The sequence below is a fragment of the Echinops telfairi genome, unplaced genomic scaffold, assembly GCF_000313985.2.
Source record: "Echinops telfairi isolate 266 unplaced genomic scaffold, ASM31398v2 ScPeMD7_3533;HRSCAF=4204_0, whole genome shotgun sequence".
Classification (NCBI taxonomy): Eukaryota; Metazoa; Chordata; class Mammalia; order Afrosoricida; family Tenrecidae; genus Echinops; species Echinops telfairi.
Window position 1 is genome coordinate 30,836,766 of NW_022107431.1, and position 17,181 is coordinate 30,853,946.

Here is a 17,181-nt window from a genome sequence, read left to right on the forward strand (position 1 = left end):
ACGAATCATAAACCGCCCTGGAAAGAAACCGAGAGACGGGGAACAACCGCGAATCTCTGCCCCTAAAGAACCAGAGTGCAAACGTGCGTTCGTAAAGGGGCTGCCGATTCGCGGTTTAGATGTTTCAAGAGCGAAAGCACGCAAGGCCTGATGAGATCTCCCAGCCGCTTCTCTTTGCTAAGACGTTTCCCCAAGAGCCACCGGCTGAAGCTGTGTGCACTTCCCCCTTGCTGTGTCATCGGGCGGTTCCTCTCCCCACCCCCTCCCGCCTGCTGCCAGCGCACGTGTGTGTGTGTGTGTGTGTGTGTGTGTGTGTGTGTCCAGCCCGTCGTTGCTTTCGGTCTCTCTGGTGGGAACAGGGCCTGCCAGCCTCCCTCCTCCTGTCGCGGCTGCAGCTCTGACTCGCTCTTTGCTGCCTCTTTCTTCTCTTTTCTCTCTCTGCTTGGCTCCTTGCCTCTTGGTAAGTCTGACAAACGCGTCCCCAGGCCCTGGGAGAAGGTGGCGAGTGTGGTTTGTGGTGTTTAAAAGGCGCCACGTTGAGACTAGCAGCGAACTATTGAAGAACTTTCCATTGTTTTATTTAGAACTAAAGTGTGTTGCTCAGGAAGGGATGAGTGTGGTCACCTGCCTGGACGGCGGGGACAAGTGAAGAGGTGGGGAGGGGTGGGAGGTGGAGAGCAGACAATAGAGTTTACATTCATAGAAGGTAAACTTTTTTTTTTTTGCTTTTGTACCAAGGAAATTAATTAGGAAAGGGACAATTTTAAAATAACAGCGTGCTTTTAATTTTGGTTTCGGCCCCCGCGGCCCCCCGCCCCCCGTGATGATTTTTCCTGTTGTGGAGACTACTTTTGGGAATGGCATGTCCCACAATAGTTTGTCATGACTCAATCAGTCTGTTTGGGAGCAGATCAGAGGATATTCCTGGAATTAAGGATAAACAAACAAACAAAACCCAGCAATGATTATAGTATCTGATGGGTAAAGAGCAAATCAATACAAATAAACACTTGCATTAAGACTAACCACACTAAAACGCTATGAATGATAAGCTTTTCATTAACTGCTTTGATGTTTGGATCACCTTAAATTTTATTTCATTCTGAGATAACCACAATAACACTTTAAAACCCACATAGGGACTTAAGCCAGTAAAGGCAGTTTTCAATTGATTTAAAGAATTATTCTCGTCCCTTGGTTATCAAGGATAAAGTGCTAAACAACACCACTCCTTTTAGAAGAGCTTAAAATAGCTTCTGGCTGGACAGCAGGTGCCATGTTCTCCAAGTCCTTGGGGGCGGGGCGGGGGCCGGGAGGTGACAGTCACAGGTTATATATAGATGAGCAGGTCCCACAAGTAGAGGCCAGGATCAAGAGGACGCCAGTGAGCGAGGCATCACGAGGTTGTGAAGTTGGTGAACTCCCACGCGTTGAAGGAAAAAGTCCTTCCTTCCGATTAATAAGGCCTGGTGAGCGCCAAGTGGGTGACCAAGTCTGCTTTGAGGACCCTGTCCTATTTTACTAATGAGCAGTCTCTCAGTTCAATATCGTTTGCAAATAAATCGCAACGTACTTGAAGAGCTAAACCCGATCTCCTGCCGCTTTGTCAATCAGAAACTCTAGAATCCTTGACTCTTTTGCTCCTCCCCCTTGTTTCGCATAGCTGGATTATGTCCCTACTATACCCTCTTCATCATCATTAACTTGCTATCTCTCAAAATTAAATTATGTATCCTAGAGCTTCTAGGCTGAATAGAGAAACTTGTGATCTATCTTTTTTTTCCTTTTTATCAATTCAAGGAATTATTGTTATGCATATCACCACATTTCCATAGTGGTTGATTTATTTATACATTCTTCCTTCTCTGCTTTATTCCAAATTGATGCTAGTTTGAACCTCAACTACAGAAAAATAAAATACCAGAAAAACAAGAAAGTATAGATCCAATCTAATAATGTGTCCACACCAGATATTCATAGTAATCAAATTTCAATTTATGTATGACAATAGAGCTTAGGGGTGTGATTGTTATAGATGATCTTTAGTAAGTCCAATGGTTCTTTTACTCTATGTTTTGAGTTTGAAAGAAAATGAATGCCATTTTTAATTAAAATATTTTGAATCTATACATGCATTTACTTCCAGTGATTGGTGACCTACATAGAATTTATAAGCGACTGATAACTATCAATTTACTATTCTAAGCAAAATGTCAAATGGCCACAATATCATTAGTATTAATTGCTCTTTTAATGTGAATAATAGGGAACACTACTGAAATGTAAAGACCCACACCAAAAATATGTGGTTAGTATGACTTGATTTAGACAAATGCTACTTTACTAATTGTAGTATCAATGGTTCATGAAAATACATTCATTCCACGCTAGAAGAGTAATTAGTAGACACCAATTTGGAGATAGTCTTACTGTTTAGAGGTCACTAGTTCCTGGTGGCATCGTGCTTAAGCACTGGGCTACTAACTGCAATCTTAGCTGTTTGAAACCACCAGCCACTCTGCAGGAGAAAGACCAGGCTTTCTAGTCCTAAAAAAGAGTTAAAATCTCAGAAACTCACAGGGGCAGTCCTACCTTGTCCTATAGGGTTGCTGTGAGTCGGCATCTATTCCAGGGCAGTAAGTCAGGTTCACTGAAAGTGAACCCTGGTGGAGTAGTGAGTTATGCTCAGTGAAAACCAGCAGTGTGAACCCACCAGCAGCTCTTGGAGGGAATGAAGAGGCTTTCTACTTCCCTAAGGAATGACAGTCTCAGAAACCCACAAGAGCAGTTTCTACCCTGTTCTACAGGGACACTGGGAGTTGGAATCACCTCAATGGCAGTGAGTTGTTGAGATTTTGAGGGTTAACTTCATTAAACCTAACTGTGTTTCCCACCAGCTCCTGCTCCAAAGATGGAGACGGATCCACCTGTACAACTCTCAGCTGACCCACAGTCAACACCTGCAGATGATAGTTCCTCTTCCTTACCAAGCCAGAATGGCCTGGTGAGGCCAAGTGACCAGGATCCCTCAGCCCCACTCCAAACCTCAGAGAAAGAGGCAAGTGTGCAGCCTGAAAAGGGAGTTCAGGATATCTCTGACGAGTTGACTCGCCAACTGGAAGACATCATAAACACCTATGGGTCTGCTGTGGGCGCAGCAGGGAGAGAGGGCACCCCCAAGGCAAAGGAGCAGCCTGAGAATGAAGACTTGCCCAACAATGAGGAAGGGGACGGCGACGAAACCCCTGAAGAGACTGAGAGAGAACCCACGACTCCTGGAGAGCCATCAGCAGCCAAAGAGCCTCTGAGCAACAAAGAGCAGAAACTGGAAAAGAAACTCCTTAAAGGATTAGGCAAGTACTTGTGTTCGAACATATGAATTTCCTTCCATTCCAATCTTCCTCACAAATGGTACTTACTCCACTCTTTACTACAAGCCACACTCCCCTATCATATGGATGGCTACAATACCCTCCTGCAAGGTCTCCCTACAGCTTCTCTTAGTTTGCTTACTCCCAGCTCCTTCCTCCTACTAAAACTCAAGTGAATTCAACATGTGACCTACTTGTCTACCTTCTCAGCTCAATGGCTTCTTACTATTCTCAGGACAGAGACTTAAATCTTTAGCATGGTCCTTAAAGCACTAACACTCTAATTGCAGCTTTATCTCCCTTCACTCTGCCCTACAATATCCCCCTCCTGAGCACTTGACCACTGTCACTGGCTCTATCGCTTCTATTGTGTGTTCTGAACTTTTTTCAGTGATTTGACCCCCGCATGCTCCATTACCCATAGCGTCTGAGCACATCCTATTTTCTTTACCTAGACATATCTACTCATTCCCCGTCACCACCCCAACTCAGCCCCTGAGGTACTGAACTTCTACCCATCATTTAGCTGATGACTCAAATGGTATTTTTAACCCATTGTAGGTAAAATGATACTATTTTAAATACCATTATGCATCATTCCTTCATAATACTTACCAGTGTTTAAAATTACATATTTATTTTTGTAACTATTTGGTTAATGTGTGTCTTTCTCCCACTAGATGTTGTATCTCCAGGGCAGAGACTGGGTGTGTATTTGTATATCATTAAATGCCCAGTACCTAGGATAGTGGAGGGTACATAGTAGGTATTCTATTTGTTATTTGAACAAATAAATAATTTTTATAGAGAAAGAAAAAAATCCCATTTCTCTAATTCTATCATTATCTACAAGCCAACAAATTCCAATTGAGTGTGTTTGACCAGAACCAGTGTTTGTGAATAAAAGTGCCCCAAGGGCCCTGCTCTAATTAAATGTGTGGTCCTTCCAGGTCATCGCAGGAACCATGGTCAGTAGAGTGTTGTAGACGCTATGTGTTTTCAGCTACATTATGAACTACAACAACCTTTTTTTTTTTAGCTAACTAAAACATATAACCACCATGGTAAACATTATTTCAGTTATTTGGAAGTGGTTTCAGCAGATTTCTTGGCCATTTGTCAGTAATTAGCACTGTATATCTAGACCAATGGCTTTCAAGTTTAACCACGCGTTACACTCAACTGTAGAATTTGTCAAAATGTGGCGTCCAACCTTCACACCATAGAGAGGTAGCTTCCAACCAGCACCCACGGAGAGCCACAGCCAGTAGGTCTGGAATGGAGACGGGACACTGTGGGTAATTTAGACACAAATAAGCGGTGGAATCGGTGATTTTGAAGCTTCAGAAAGAGCTTCCTCAACTTTGGGGGGAAAACTATGAAGTGTGGGCTGTGGTCTGATTTTCACAATCTGTCCAGGTCTTTCATGTAATTTACTAAGTAATTACATCCTTACCTAAAGACTTAGCCTTAGACTTTGCTTAAGCACACAAAGTAAAGTCCCAAGCAAGCTCACTGCCATCGAGTTGATGCTGATTCATAAGGACCCTATAGGACAAGAGAGAGCTTGCCTTTGTGAGGTTCCAAAGCTGCAAATCGTCATGGGAGTAGAAAGCCTCCACTTTCTCTGAGGGTGGCTTTGAACCGCAATCTGTGGTTTGAAGCTGACAGGTAACTCAGAACGTTCCCAGGGCTACAGACAAAAGAAGAGCCTTTAATTACTGAATGTTTGTGAGATCATACTTTAGCTGATAATTTTAAGAGGCCAAGATTTTCTGATTAACTAATCCGAACTCCACTGTGGGTGATGTGGATTCTTTGAATTTCCGATGATTCTAAGCAGTTTCTTAATAGCTATGGGTATGTGTATGTACCCATACATATATGTGTCTGAGTGTATACATATAGACACATATAAATGTGTACACATACACACATATCTGTACACACACACACATATATGAATGCATCCACACACACACCCAAACTCGTTGCCATCAAGTCCACGGTAACTCTGAGTAACCCTCAGGGAAGGGCAGAACTGTTTCCAAGATGATAGGTCTTTTTTCAATAGTTTTATTGGCACTTCATCCACATGTCATACAATTCAATAATCAATCATATCAAGAAGAGCTGTACAGTTATCACCACAATCAATTCCAAAACATTTTTTTCTTCCTTGTTTTCATTGTTATTCATGTAACTTTTTTGTAATTGGGGCAAAAATATACACAACAAAACATTCTCTAATTGAACAACTTCTAAATGCATAATTCAGTGCCATTGATTATATATATAGTTGTATAACTATTATTGATAGATAGGAGTTGACAGCCTTTTCTTCTCCCTCAGAGAGACTGGTGATTTCAAACTGTTGACCTTGTGGTTAGCAGCCCAATGTACAACCCAATAAGCCACCAGGGCTCCTTTAAATGAATCTATACACAATGACAACCTCAATCGTGCTGGTGAGTTCTGGCCTTTGCTAAACTTATTCACATGACCCGTTTTTGGGACAAAATATCTGGGAAATGTCTCTACAACCCAAGCACTCAGGACCTGTATTTCATTTAGAGACCACACAGTCTTTCATAATCAGCACACTGCCCATTTGAATAGTTGGAAGAATAGCTTAAAATGTCGTAGCTAGTACAGTCACATTGCCCTTGGCATTGGAATTGAAAGAAACTAAACCAGATTCCTCATAAGACAACATCCTGTTGCCTTCACCTTCCCTCTACCCTCGGCTCACAAGTGTCTCCTAAAACATTTCTTTGCAATTGGCATATGGTCTGCACAAGCACAAAATAATGATAAAATATAACGTGCCCACAACCAATTGCCACCGAGCCAATTCTAACTTATGGCAGCACCATACGTTTCAACCCTGTGTTCTGGGAAACGAGAGCCAGGCCTCTCTCCCAGTCTCCCATGGCACATCTCAGTGGAATATAGTTTTGACATTGAGGTTGACAATTGACAGCCTAGGAAGTCATGGGCTGAAAGCACAACATAGGAGGAAAGCAAGGCTGACCCATAGGTCTGTCCCATCTCTTGAGAACAGCCAGAAAGACAGACAGAAGGGCAAAGAAGCAATGAGAATAAAGGTCATGGATTTCATCTTTCTGGTTACTGATCAATGTGAGTTCTGCATGTTGAAAGGTGCCTTGACCAGCCCATGTTTTTTCAAGAGGTCTCCAGACACCCAGTGCTTGGTCACTTTCCCAGAGTCTGTTTTTCACAGGGGCCCTGCTAATCTTCTCTGTATCATTTCCACTTCAGCGTCCATGCAGCCGCAGTGAGCACCCCAGATAGTACACTTTGCCCATTGCCATTTGATCTCTAGTTGCACTCTGAAAAGAAAATGGTCTGTTGCTTCGACAAGGGCTAGGCTTTATGGGGGGAGATGGCGAGGGGACAGATGGAGACAAGAAGAATTCAAGTAGAAGACGAATCCACAGACATTGAAAGATTCATGAACAGATTCACAAGGGATGCGAGAACTTAGCTCGAATCCAAAAGGCGAAGAAGGTTCAGGGAAGCCATGGGAGGGAAGAGAAATAATCAGCATTTTCTTCTGACCAGCAGGAGGGATAGAATTATATTCCCCTGCTCCTTCTGATACGTGTCTTTCTTTTTGGAAGGTTTTGTTTGACTTTGTTCTCCCTGGAAGAGCCTCACTCTTGTTGTCCGTAAACTTTCAACTCATGGCAACCCCATGTATGACAAAATACAATGTTAGCCAACCCCACACCGCCCCGATGGTCGCCTAGAAATTGAACTCTTGTGCCCCATCAGCTTGTCCTTGGCAGGTTTTCAGAAAAGAAATCCACAGGCCTTTCTCCCTAGTCCATCTTTGTCTGAAATTTCTGCAAAAACATTTTCAACAGCATAGTGAAACACAAGCTACCAAGTGATGGACAAGTGTTGGCTATGCATGAAGTGCATTGGCCAGGAATTGAACCTATTGAATGCATGAGAGATGAGCCTTCTATTGCATAAACAGTAGTGGCACCTTCATTACGAGACTCCTCATGTTTTTTGAAAAAAGGTTCTTTATAGTTTTAACTAAGAAAATGCCAATAACTTCAACATATTATCAACTGATCTAATAGGCCTCTTGTTCCAACTGAGTGAGAGGTCAAAGTCCCAAGTGCACATGCCCCAAACTCACAGCCATCGAGTCAATTCTGACTCCTAGCAAGCCTATAGGACAACAGTTCTCCACCTGCGGGTCGCGACCCCTTTGGGGGTTGAACGACCCTTTCACAGGGCTCGCCAAATTCATAACAGTAGCAAAATGATAGTTAAGAAGTAGCAACAAAAATAATTTTATGGTTGGGGGGCCACCACAACATGAGGAGCTATATTAAAGGGAAGGATGAAAACCACTGCTATAGGAGGAAGTACAGGTTCATCTTTGGGCTTTTCAAGACTGTAAATCTTTACAGGAGTAAAAAGCCTCATCTTTCTCTTGCAGAGTGGCTGGTGATTTTGAACTGCTGGCCTTGTGGGGTTAATAGCCCAACACATGGCCACCAGGGCTCCTGCACCTATCAAGAACACTAAAAGACAGACAGTATAAACTATTGACCAAATGGAAAGAAATGTGATTAAAACACACAGGAAAGGTAATATTTTCAAAACGGATAGTGGCATCAAAATAATAAAACAAAACATTGGCATCAAGTCATTTCTGACTCAGGAGCAAAGTCGAATCACTCCATTGGATTTTCTTCGTTGTCATCTCTATGAATATAGAAGCAGATGGCCCAACCTTCCAACCTCTCTTCCACAGGCGGGCATATTCCAACTGCCAACTTTTCAGGGGAAAGTTGAAAGTGAACAGTTTTGCCACCCAGGGACCCAGACAGAAGTGTTAGAACCAAGCCGAACAAACAAACCATCATGACAAAATACAGTAAGGGGTAAGAGAATCTTAACAAAATTCTAAAAGTGGACCAAAACAGTTTATAAAAATCAATATACCACCCAAACCATTATCTGTGTTGTTTTTCTTATCTAAGTCAAGCTAAAATGCTAAGACCCATTTATTGATTGCTAAGACCTTTTCAGAATCTTCATAAAATTCTAAAAACAAACTGACTGCCATTGAGTCGATGCCAACTCATTGTGAACCTTCATAGAACCATCAGATCTTAGAGGCTAAACTTAGAACTCACAGCATCAACCCGTTAATTGTATATACAGGAAAAGTGAAGACCAGCGCGTGATGAGGTTGACAAAAATGGCAACTAAGGTAGTTGATGGCAAAAATCAGTCCTAGAACCCAGGTCCATAGTTGTTAGCCTACTATGAATTTGACTACATGATCTTTTCTGTAAGGAGCCCTGGTGGTGTGGTTATTCCTTGGCCTGTTAATTCCAGGGTCAGTGGTTTGAAACCACCAGCCACACCAAGAGAGAAAGATGGGGCTTTCTACTCCTGTAAACAATTACAGTCTCCAAATTCACAGGGACAGTTCTACCCTGGGCCACAAGGTCACTATGAGTCAGCATCAACTCAGTGGCAATGCGTTCGGTTTTGGTTTAGCCTTTCCTTAGGAGGCCTGGGGGCATACTGAGTTACACCTTGGGCTGATAACCGAAAGGTTAGATGAGGCTTTCTGCTCCCATAAGGAGCTACAGTCTCAGAAACCAATGGGGCAGTTCTACTATGTCATGGGGTCGCAATGAGTTGGAATTGACTAGATAACAGTGTGTTTAATTGTGTTTGAAAGATGTACAGAATTGGAAAGGCACAAGGCAGTTCTACTCCGCCCCATAGGGTGGTTATTGGGTTTAGTTTTTATCCTTTCTATCCATTAAATATATGAAGCTGATTTCCCTTAAGTGGTACATATTCATATTTTAAATTATTTTTAGCACACTCAGTATTTTTATATTGCATTCAAATGAAAACATAATTCATGCTGAAATATGAATCTGTCTAACATTTGCATCAGAACATTCACAACCTTCCCCTGCTTTAAGCTTCTGCCACACATGGAAACTTTGATGGCGAAGAGAGGCAGAGATGACATGTCAGCTCCAAAGCCCCCTCCCCCAAAATAATTTGATAGAGAAATGTATATTTGGAGTGCTCTTTCATCTGTATGAATTGCCATCAAACTTAGTATAAACAACCATTGTGAATGCTAGAAATTTCAGAAAAAGGCTGGCCCATAAAACTACATATCTATAAAACCCAGTTGTCTTCATTTACGATTTAAATGTAAAAAGAATTCCTGGTATTTCAGTATGCCCTGTGGCTAACCCTGTGACAATGGCTTCAGCTGTATGTGACATGGTTGTCCTTGCTGCACAGGGGGGTCTGTTTTCGTGGGTGCAGACTTATTGCCAAGCTGAGCACGCTGCAGCTGGGTGGCCATATGCTCACCGCATGTCTTCCCCACCTCTAATGGGAAAGAAATGAGGTAACTCTGGACGACACATCAATGAGAACACAGTTGATCTTCCCTCCTGACAAAATGTCTGTGAATACAGCCCGTTTTCTCTCTCCTGTCCAGCATTGTGACTAAGTGACCCCGGAGCTGAAATTACAGCCTTTCTTACAAGATGAGCCAGTCTCTGTCTAGCCACTTCCTCCACTGTCATCCCAAATAGCACTCTTCGTCCTGCAAAACCCATCGAAGCTTAAAGAATAAGTCCTCTGATGTCACACTTTTTTTTTTAATTCTGCATATGCTTGCTTCTAATTACTTGGATTTGTTTATGAAAGAGGAAGGATTTTTCAAGGTAGATAATAGATACAAATCGTAGCCTCTAATATAAAAGACAGGACATTACTTAGCACAAAATGAGATATTTATACTTCCCGCCATGGAAGCTATCCCGGCTCACAGGGAGAACCGCCACTCTGAGTTTCTAAAATAGCCACTCTTCAGGAGAGTAGAAAGCCCTGTCTTTCTCCGGAGACACCTATTCATGTGAAGGCTGAAACAAAATGCAAGAGAACAAAACCCACTTCTTACGGGTAAAGAAAGCAAACCTTAGGAAAAGAAGATTGTCAATGTAGGCAGGGAGACCAGTTGTGTCTCTCTCCCCCAAACCAGACATGTGATGGATGGTTTTCTACGCCTGAACTCACACGGAAAGATACCCTGGCATGTACTACATGTCAGTGCTAAGACTACAGCTAATCTTCCCTCTGGTCTAGTTGGTACCCAAGTTGTCTTAAGGACAAAGTTACATTGATTGACTTGCTCTCAGATTGAATTAGTTGGTTGTGTCTTGTTTCATTATTATCGGTGTTCTGTGAGCACTTATCACGAGCCAAACACTATGCTAGATTCTGTGCTTAAAATGGTAAAACAGTATGGTCTCTTTGCTTTAATAAATGAACCTTAACCCAGGTCAGTGGGCAAAGGACTGGCTTGGCCAATGCAAATCCCTCCCTGCTTCAGAGGGTTAACTCAGCCCAACTGGGGTGGAGCAGCAGCGGCTACCAGCTACAAAGGGCAGCACATCACATGGCAGATTTGCATTGGCTGGTAGAGGATTGCACCACGTTGTTCCCTGTCTTCGGTCACGTCTCAAACTCCAGCTGATTCACTGGGCAAAGATAGATGCAACCAACTGTTAGAAATGAGGTCATGTTCTTGTCTTTTACAAGTTTCCTTTTATTTCTCTAGGTTTCCCTGGCATCAGAATTCTACCAGGGAGTGGAGTGATTTAGACTAGTATACTGCTTTGGGCTCAAGCCTTGGCTCTGCCAGCACCATTATGTGGCATTGGACTTCCCCAGCCCTCTGATTCTTGCTCTGTAAAATTAACCAGCTTAGACTGGGCGTTCTTGGAAGTACATTGTATACCAACATTTTGAATCCACAAGGGATTGCCAGACTTACCAAATGAAATACAGGGTAATGAGTTAACTTTCAATTTCAAAAAAACAGTGGATACTTTTTTTCCCCTCCTAGTGTAAGTATGTCCCATTCAAGAGGTGGGAGACTTTTGTAATAAAAATCATTCCTTGTTTTTCTGAAACTTGAATTTGACTGGGAATCCTCTATTTCCTCCTTTACCCTTGATTCCAGGGCATATTTGCCTCTCCAGCATACAAATGAACATGATAGCAAAGGGGCTTGTTCTTGGGGGAATAGTTCTATGAAGCGTGGGTATTCCTCAGCAGATATCTATCAGGAGACCCGAACCCAATTGTGTGGCTTGACCTCCCCACACTGATTACCCAGAATGGTTGTCACAGACGGATGAGGATGGGGAAAAAACATGGAGTCCCACTCATCCTTCCCAACACTCGGCCCAATGGATGCCTGAAATCAAGGATGCCAGGAACCATAGAGAGGCAAACTGGGTAGATTGAGCTGACAAAAATAAAAGGAAGAACAGTGGGGATAGAAAATAATAAATCTGAGATTTACTCTTTATACAACCATGAATACATGATCTTGTGGACTGAATTGACATGCTAATGTCCTGGGATGTTTGACATGATCTTGTTTGGGACATTGGGTCTTTGAGGAGGTCTTCAGCTAAGACGACATGAGGACATCCTGGAATGGGGCTCTTAGTCCACTCAGGTGACATTTTTATGAAAGAGAAGAGAGACAGAGAGGGAAGCTGAGCATGTGAAGATAGAGGCTGGCGAGCTATGTCTACAAGCCAAGAAACACAAAGGACCTCCATTAGTAATCAGAAGCTAGGAGAGCGAGGTGGAGTGGATTCTCCTTCAGAACCCTAAGAAGGATCAACACGGCCCATATACTACTTTCAGGTTACCAGCTTCCAGAACCAGAAGTTTCTGTTCTTATCAGCCATCTGATTTGTGGTACTTTGTTACAGCAGCCCAAGGAACAAATACAAATGTGTTTAAGAACTTAGCATAAAACTCCAACCAGGAACAGAAAACGAAACAGACAGCTGAGTTTAAGACCTGGGTAGGCCAAGAAGTTGGGAACACAAATCATAGGCCTTGCACATTGTGACTCTTTTCCACGTTGATTTCATTTTCTGCTTGCTAAGAAATATGAGCAGGGGGATTCCCATGCAAATGGAATGTGTGCATGTACAGGAAGGAAAGAATCAGTTCTGAACACAAGAAAGAGACAACAGAAAACAAAAACCACAGAAGCAAACTGGGCAAACTAAACGATTTCAATTCTCTGTTTTGGGTTGAAATTCTAGAAACTCAATGGATCAAAGTAGCTATATCTGGCTGATCAGAAATTCTGATAGACCATTTAAATTGTTTCTTAAAATTAATTAAAGTAAAAACAGGGGATAAGTGATATTCTGTCACTTTGTTGTACTGTGGTGGCTTGTGTGTTGCTGAGTGGCTCAAAGTTATGCCATTATCAGCAGGGTCACCCCTAGTGGACAGTTTTCAAGAACCTTCCAGACTAAGACTAGGAAGAAAAGCGATCTACTTCCAAAATTAACCAAGAAAACCCTTAAGGATAGCACTGAATTGTGGTGTTGGCAAAGAATAGCGAATATACCATGGACTACCAAAGGACAAACAAATCAACTGAAGAAATCAAGCTGGAATGTTCCTTAGAAGCAAAGAGGGTGAAATTCGGTCCTGCTTGCTTTGGGCACATCCAGAGGAATGATCAGTCCTTAGAAAAGGATGTCCCATTTGGTAAAATAGAAGGTCAGCAAAAATAGGGAATATTGAAAATATGTAATATTGAAATATGGAGATGGACTGAAGCAACAGCCATGATAACAGGCTCAAACATATCAAAGATCATGAAATACGACGTGTTGTTATTCCTAGGTACAGTCCAGTTGGTTCCGACCCATAGCAACCCTATGCACAGGAGAACGAAACTCTGCCCAGTTCTGGGCCAGGCTCGCGATTGCTCCTGTGCCTGAGGCCATTGCTGACGTCACTGTGCCCATCCAGCTCGTTGAGGGCTTTCCTCTTTTTCACTTCCCTCTTCCAACTCTCCTGCTCCAAGACTGGTCTCTCCTACCAACACGTCCGAAGTATGCCAAACAAAGTCTCACCATTCTTGCCTCTAAGGAGCACTCTGCCCATACTTCCTCCAAGACAGATTTGTTTCTCCTTTTCGTAATCCCAGAGACTGCCAATATTCTTCCCCAGCACCTGAGAGCACCCAACAACGATTCTATCAGAAAGTTAATGTTTGGGGTGGATCAAAACATATCACAAACCTGACCCTACGCCACTCAATTTCACCAACTTCAATAATGCTTTCTTACTCTGCGAGGGAGATGTCAGTTCGTTTCACGGGAAATGAATTCTATCTGAGGGCAGAGAGTCTGAGTGGTTTGACCCAGGTAGAGTAGTACCCAGATCCTCCGAGGTAATGGTGGTGTTGTTAGGTGCCATCACAGCGAGTCTCTGCCCAACAGAACAAGACATTGCTCAATCCTGGGCCAGCCGCACAATGGTTCTTCTACTAGAGCCCATGGTTGTAGCCACTGTGTCATTTCATGACGGAAAGGCCAACTCTTATTCATAAAAATGTCTTTTTCTTTTCTACCTAAGGCAAAGAAGGTAACCTCCTAATGCAAAATCTGAACAAGTTGCAGACACCGGAAGAAAAGCTTGATTTTCTATTCAAGAAGTACGCTGAACTGGTAAGCTCCTGGATTGGCTGCTCTATTAGAAAGCCGCATGCACAGTATATGCTGGGAAAGGGGAACTCCTGGTTTTTCATGGACATCCTTCTCCCCAAGGCTGACTATCTCAAAGAAGTCAAGTCGAGAATTCATGACAGTAGAAGTTGTTGTTGTGTTGTTGTTTGTTTTGAAGGAGAAGGAAAGGACAGACTAAGGAGTAAGGGCAGAAAAGGAAGAAGGAAGTCAGAGTGAGTGAGTACATGATCTTCCCTGACATGTATAATACTGGGAGAGAGCAGATCGTTTAGAATTGTGGATCCTTGAAAATTCCTTTTAGTCTTTCAATGAAAACAGAAATACAGTCAATCTAATTATAAAAAAACCTCTTCAATCTTCATTCAGTTGTTGAGCAAGTATGTTTTGAAGGGAGTCCTCAGAAGGTTGAGATATTCCCACCTCTGAATTCTGGAAAGGTCTTCTGGTCTGGCTGATTGATGGATTGATTCTCTTCCCTCTGCATTCTTCTTCCTCTTCCCCTAAGGCTGTAGAGTGTAGGATGTGGATTGTTTTTCACTTGGCTCTGAGTCCTTCTCTCAATAGGTTAGGACCTCAGGGAGCAAGGGAAGCCATTGCCAGTTACCCGACACTCCATAAAGGGCTTATCTACTGACCAGGACACTAGAATAGACCAGGTATACAGAGTGGGAATGGGACTTAGTAAATACAGCTTCTCTGCTTTCAATAAACCCTCACAAACACCTGCTGATGTGAAAATGAAGTGAAACAGAAAGAGCTACTTCTAAAGCCCCTGTGTGACCCTGAAGAGTCTGAGCCCCACAGCTGGGAGCCAGCTTACTTCCTAGTGAACTTACACAGTTTATCTCTTTCATTTTTATTTCTATTCTTCTTTTCTTAATTCCACTGATGTGTGTCTTTTGAAGAAGCAGCAACAGGAAAATGAAATTTAAGCCCATACAAAGAGGAAGAAGGAAAAAATCCTCCAGTGGGTTGAATTGTCCGGGAAAGGCAGATTTGCCTTGCAGCTACGGAAGCTTATGTGTCAGGGTCTCTCAGAAGCCTGGGCTCATTCTTGATATCCTGGAGCTAATTTTGCATGGTTAATTTTGTAATTTTTAATGAAGGCACTTTAGGCTGAGTTTTCTAGAGAAACAACAGCAAGACACTCATATCTGTATATGAAAGAGTTATATCAGGAGAGAAAAGTATTATCAAGAAAAGCAGCTCACACAGCTAAGCCCAGTCTAACTCCAGTCTGTGGGTCAGATGCTAAGCTGGAGACTCACCTCAATTCACATTGGTGCAGACTATTGAACCAGGAAAACAAAGGAGGAGGCAAGAGGACTGCAGGGTGGTGGAGACAAGAGTTGAATGGATCCAAGACAGGGAACACATCAGGCCACTGAGACTGTTCCCAGAATTGGCAGGTCACATGGTGGCCACTGGCCCAGGCCCAGGAAACCAGATGCAAGATCCAAGCCAGCAGGAAGAAGAGAAGAGCTCTTCACAATGTCTCTTTATAGATGCTAAATAGGCTATACCCTAAAGAGATGCCATTAGGCTGTGACCTTAGAGAGTGGCAGCCATGGTGACACAACTGTCACAGAAGGCCTCCAAAATCGAATAAGCTTCAGACCCCCAAACCCTTCAAGTCCTTGATTACATCTTCTCCCTGTGGCAAGAGCAGAGTTTACGGGGTGCCTCCTTTTCTTTGTCTTGCCATTCCATTTACTCACCCGTCCTTCTTCTGACCTTCCTTCCTTCACCTCGCTGCATCCGTTTGACCAAAGTGCCATGCCGTAGACCCAGACACATTCTGAAACCTTGAGTGAGTGGCTGATTGCTTAATTCTGCCAACAATACTTTTAAATTATTTTTTAATCACACAAACGACATCATAATGATATACGCAGAATGCCGAATACACAAAACAAGCAAAATTACCTCTAATTGCACCATCCAAATCACAAATTTAAATAAAAACTCCGTGTTCCTGCTGTGGAATGTATGCAGAGCCGCGGCTGTGGGGCGGAGTCTAAGTCACAGTGATCAGAGAGGACAAAGTGGAACTGTCCCAACGGCATACGTCTTTATAGAAGCAGACGGCCACACCTTTCTGCCATGATGTATAGAGATCATTTTTATTAAAATTATCATCATAAAGTACATCTAGATGGCTCATATCACAGACATTTTCCCACCGTCATAATTCTATGTGTCATGTTCCAGTCAGGGATTCTATCCGCTGGTCCTTCAATACAGGGGCATTCAAATGCTTTCTACTGTTTGCTTTACCAACTTTTGCTGCAGTGAGCATCCCCATGCATAGATGTGTTCCTTCTCCTGGATTTTTTATGACCTTAGAGAAATGTTGTTATGGGAATATGCAATTAAATTGTATAGGTGCTTTTAAAAAGTTACGGTTACATTTTTTTCCAAAAGCATTGTTTCAATGAACAAAGCAAATAGCAGTGTATCAATTATTTCCCAACTTGGTTAGCACTGGCTATTATCTTTCTATGTACAGTTTCAATGCCATAAAGTAAATATCAAAATAGCCTTTCCCCACCAAAATTTGACATCCCGTGCCCATCCTTGCTCATTTCCATGTTCCCATGTTCCGTTTGTTCTTTCCACTTATTTTCCATCCCAGGCCAATTTTTTCTAGTGCCATATTCTGGACATGGCAGGCCCAGGCAACACTCTGGACTGGCACAGGAAACCACTGACAGCAGTGCATTGGCATGGAATTACTTCGCCAGCCTGCCCAAGACTGTCTCCGTGGGGCAGGCTGTACCTCCTCACCCCAGCTAAGCAGTTGCCCCAACAGAAGTTGTTTTTCAAGAGCTCCTATTCAACTCAACCCTTACTTACTCGACGTTGACATTGGTCTTGTGTCCTCTCAGACACGCTGCAATAAAGTTCTGTCCTATAATAAACTCTACAACCCAAAACAACAGTCTAGAGAAAAATGAACAGGAGAGAATTGACCTAAATAAACATGTAAATAAATTACACTTTCCTTTCAGAATGGAAAAAAATATGAGGAATTTCCCTTTTTTAACTTAAGTGACCAAAGCCTATTTCTCTTATCACTGATTTTGATATTACACAGAAAATGTCTGAAATATAAGTGTTAAGACAGAATAAATCAGCAAATTCAAAGCTGTGAATCACACTGCCCCTCCAGCTCACTTGTCCTCCAAAACTCGAATCCT

The 17,181-nt window shown here is 42.7% G+C and overlaps 1 protein-coding gene across 1 annotated transcript in view; it reads left to right on the top strand.

The window, feature by feature from the left end:
- Nucleotides 1-361: 361 nt before the first annotated feature.
- The window catches only part of TXLNB (taxilin beta), a 59,509-nt gene continuing 42,689 nt past the window's right edge, over nt 362-17,181 (top strand). The window contains exons 1-3 of the mRNA XM_045294587.1: nt 362-460; nt 2,898-3,353; nt 13,872-13,963. Coding sequence (XP_045150522.1) covers nt 2,912-3,353; nt 13,872-13,963 — 534 coding nt within the window. The 5' untranslated portion in view covers nt 362-460; nt 2,898-2,911. The remainder of the gene's footprint in view (nt 461-2,897; nt 3,354-13,871; nt 13,964-17,181) is intronic.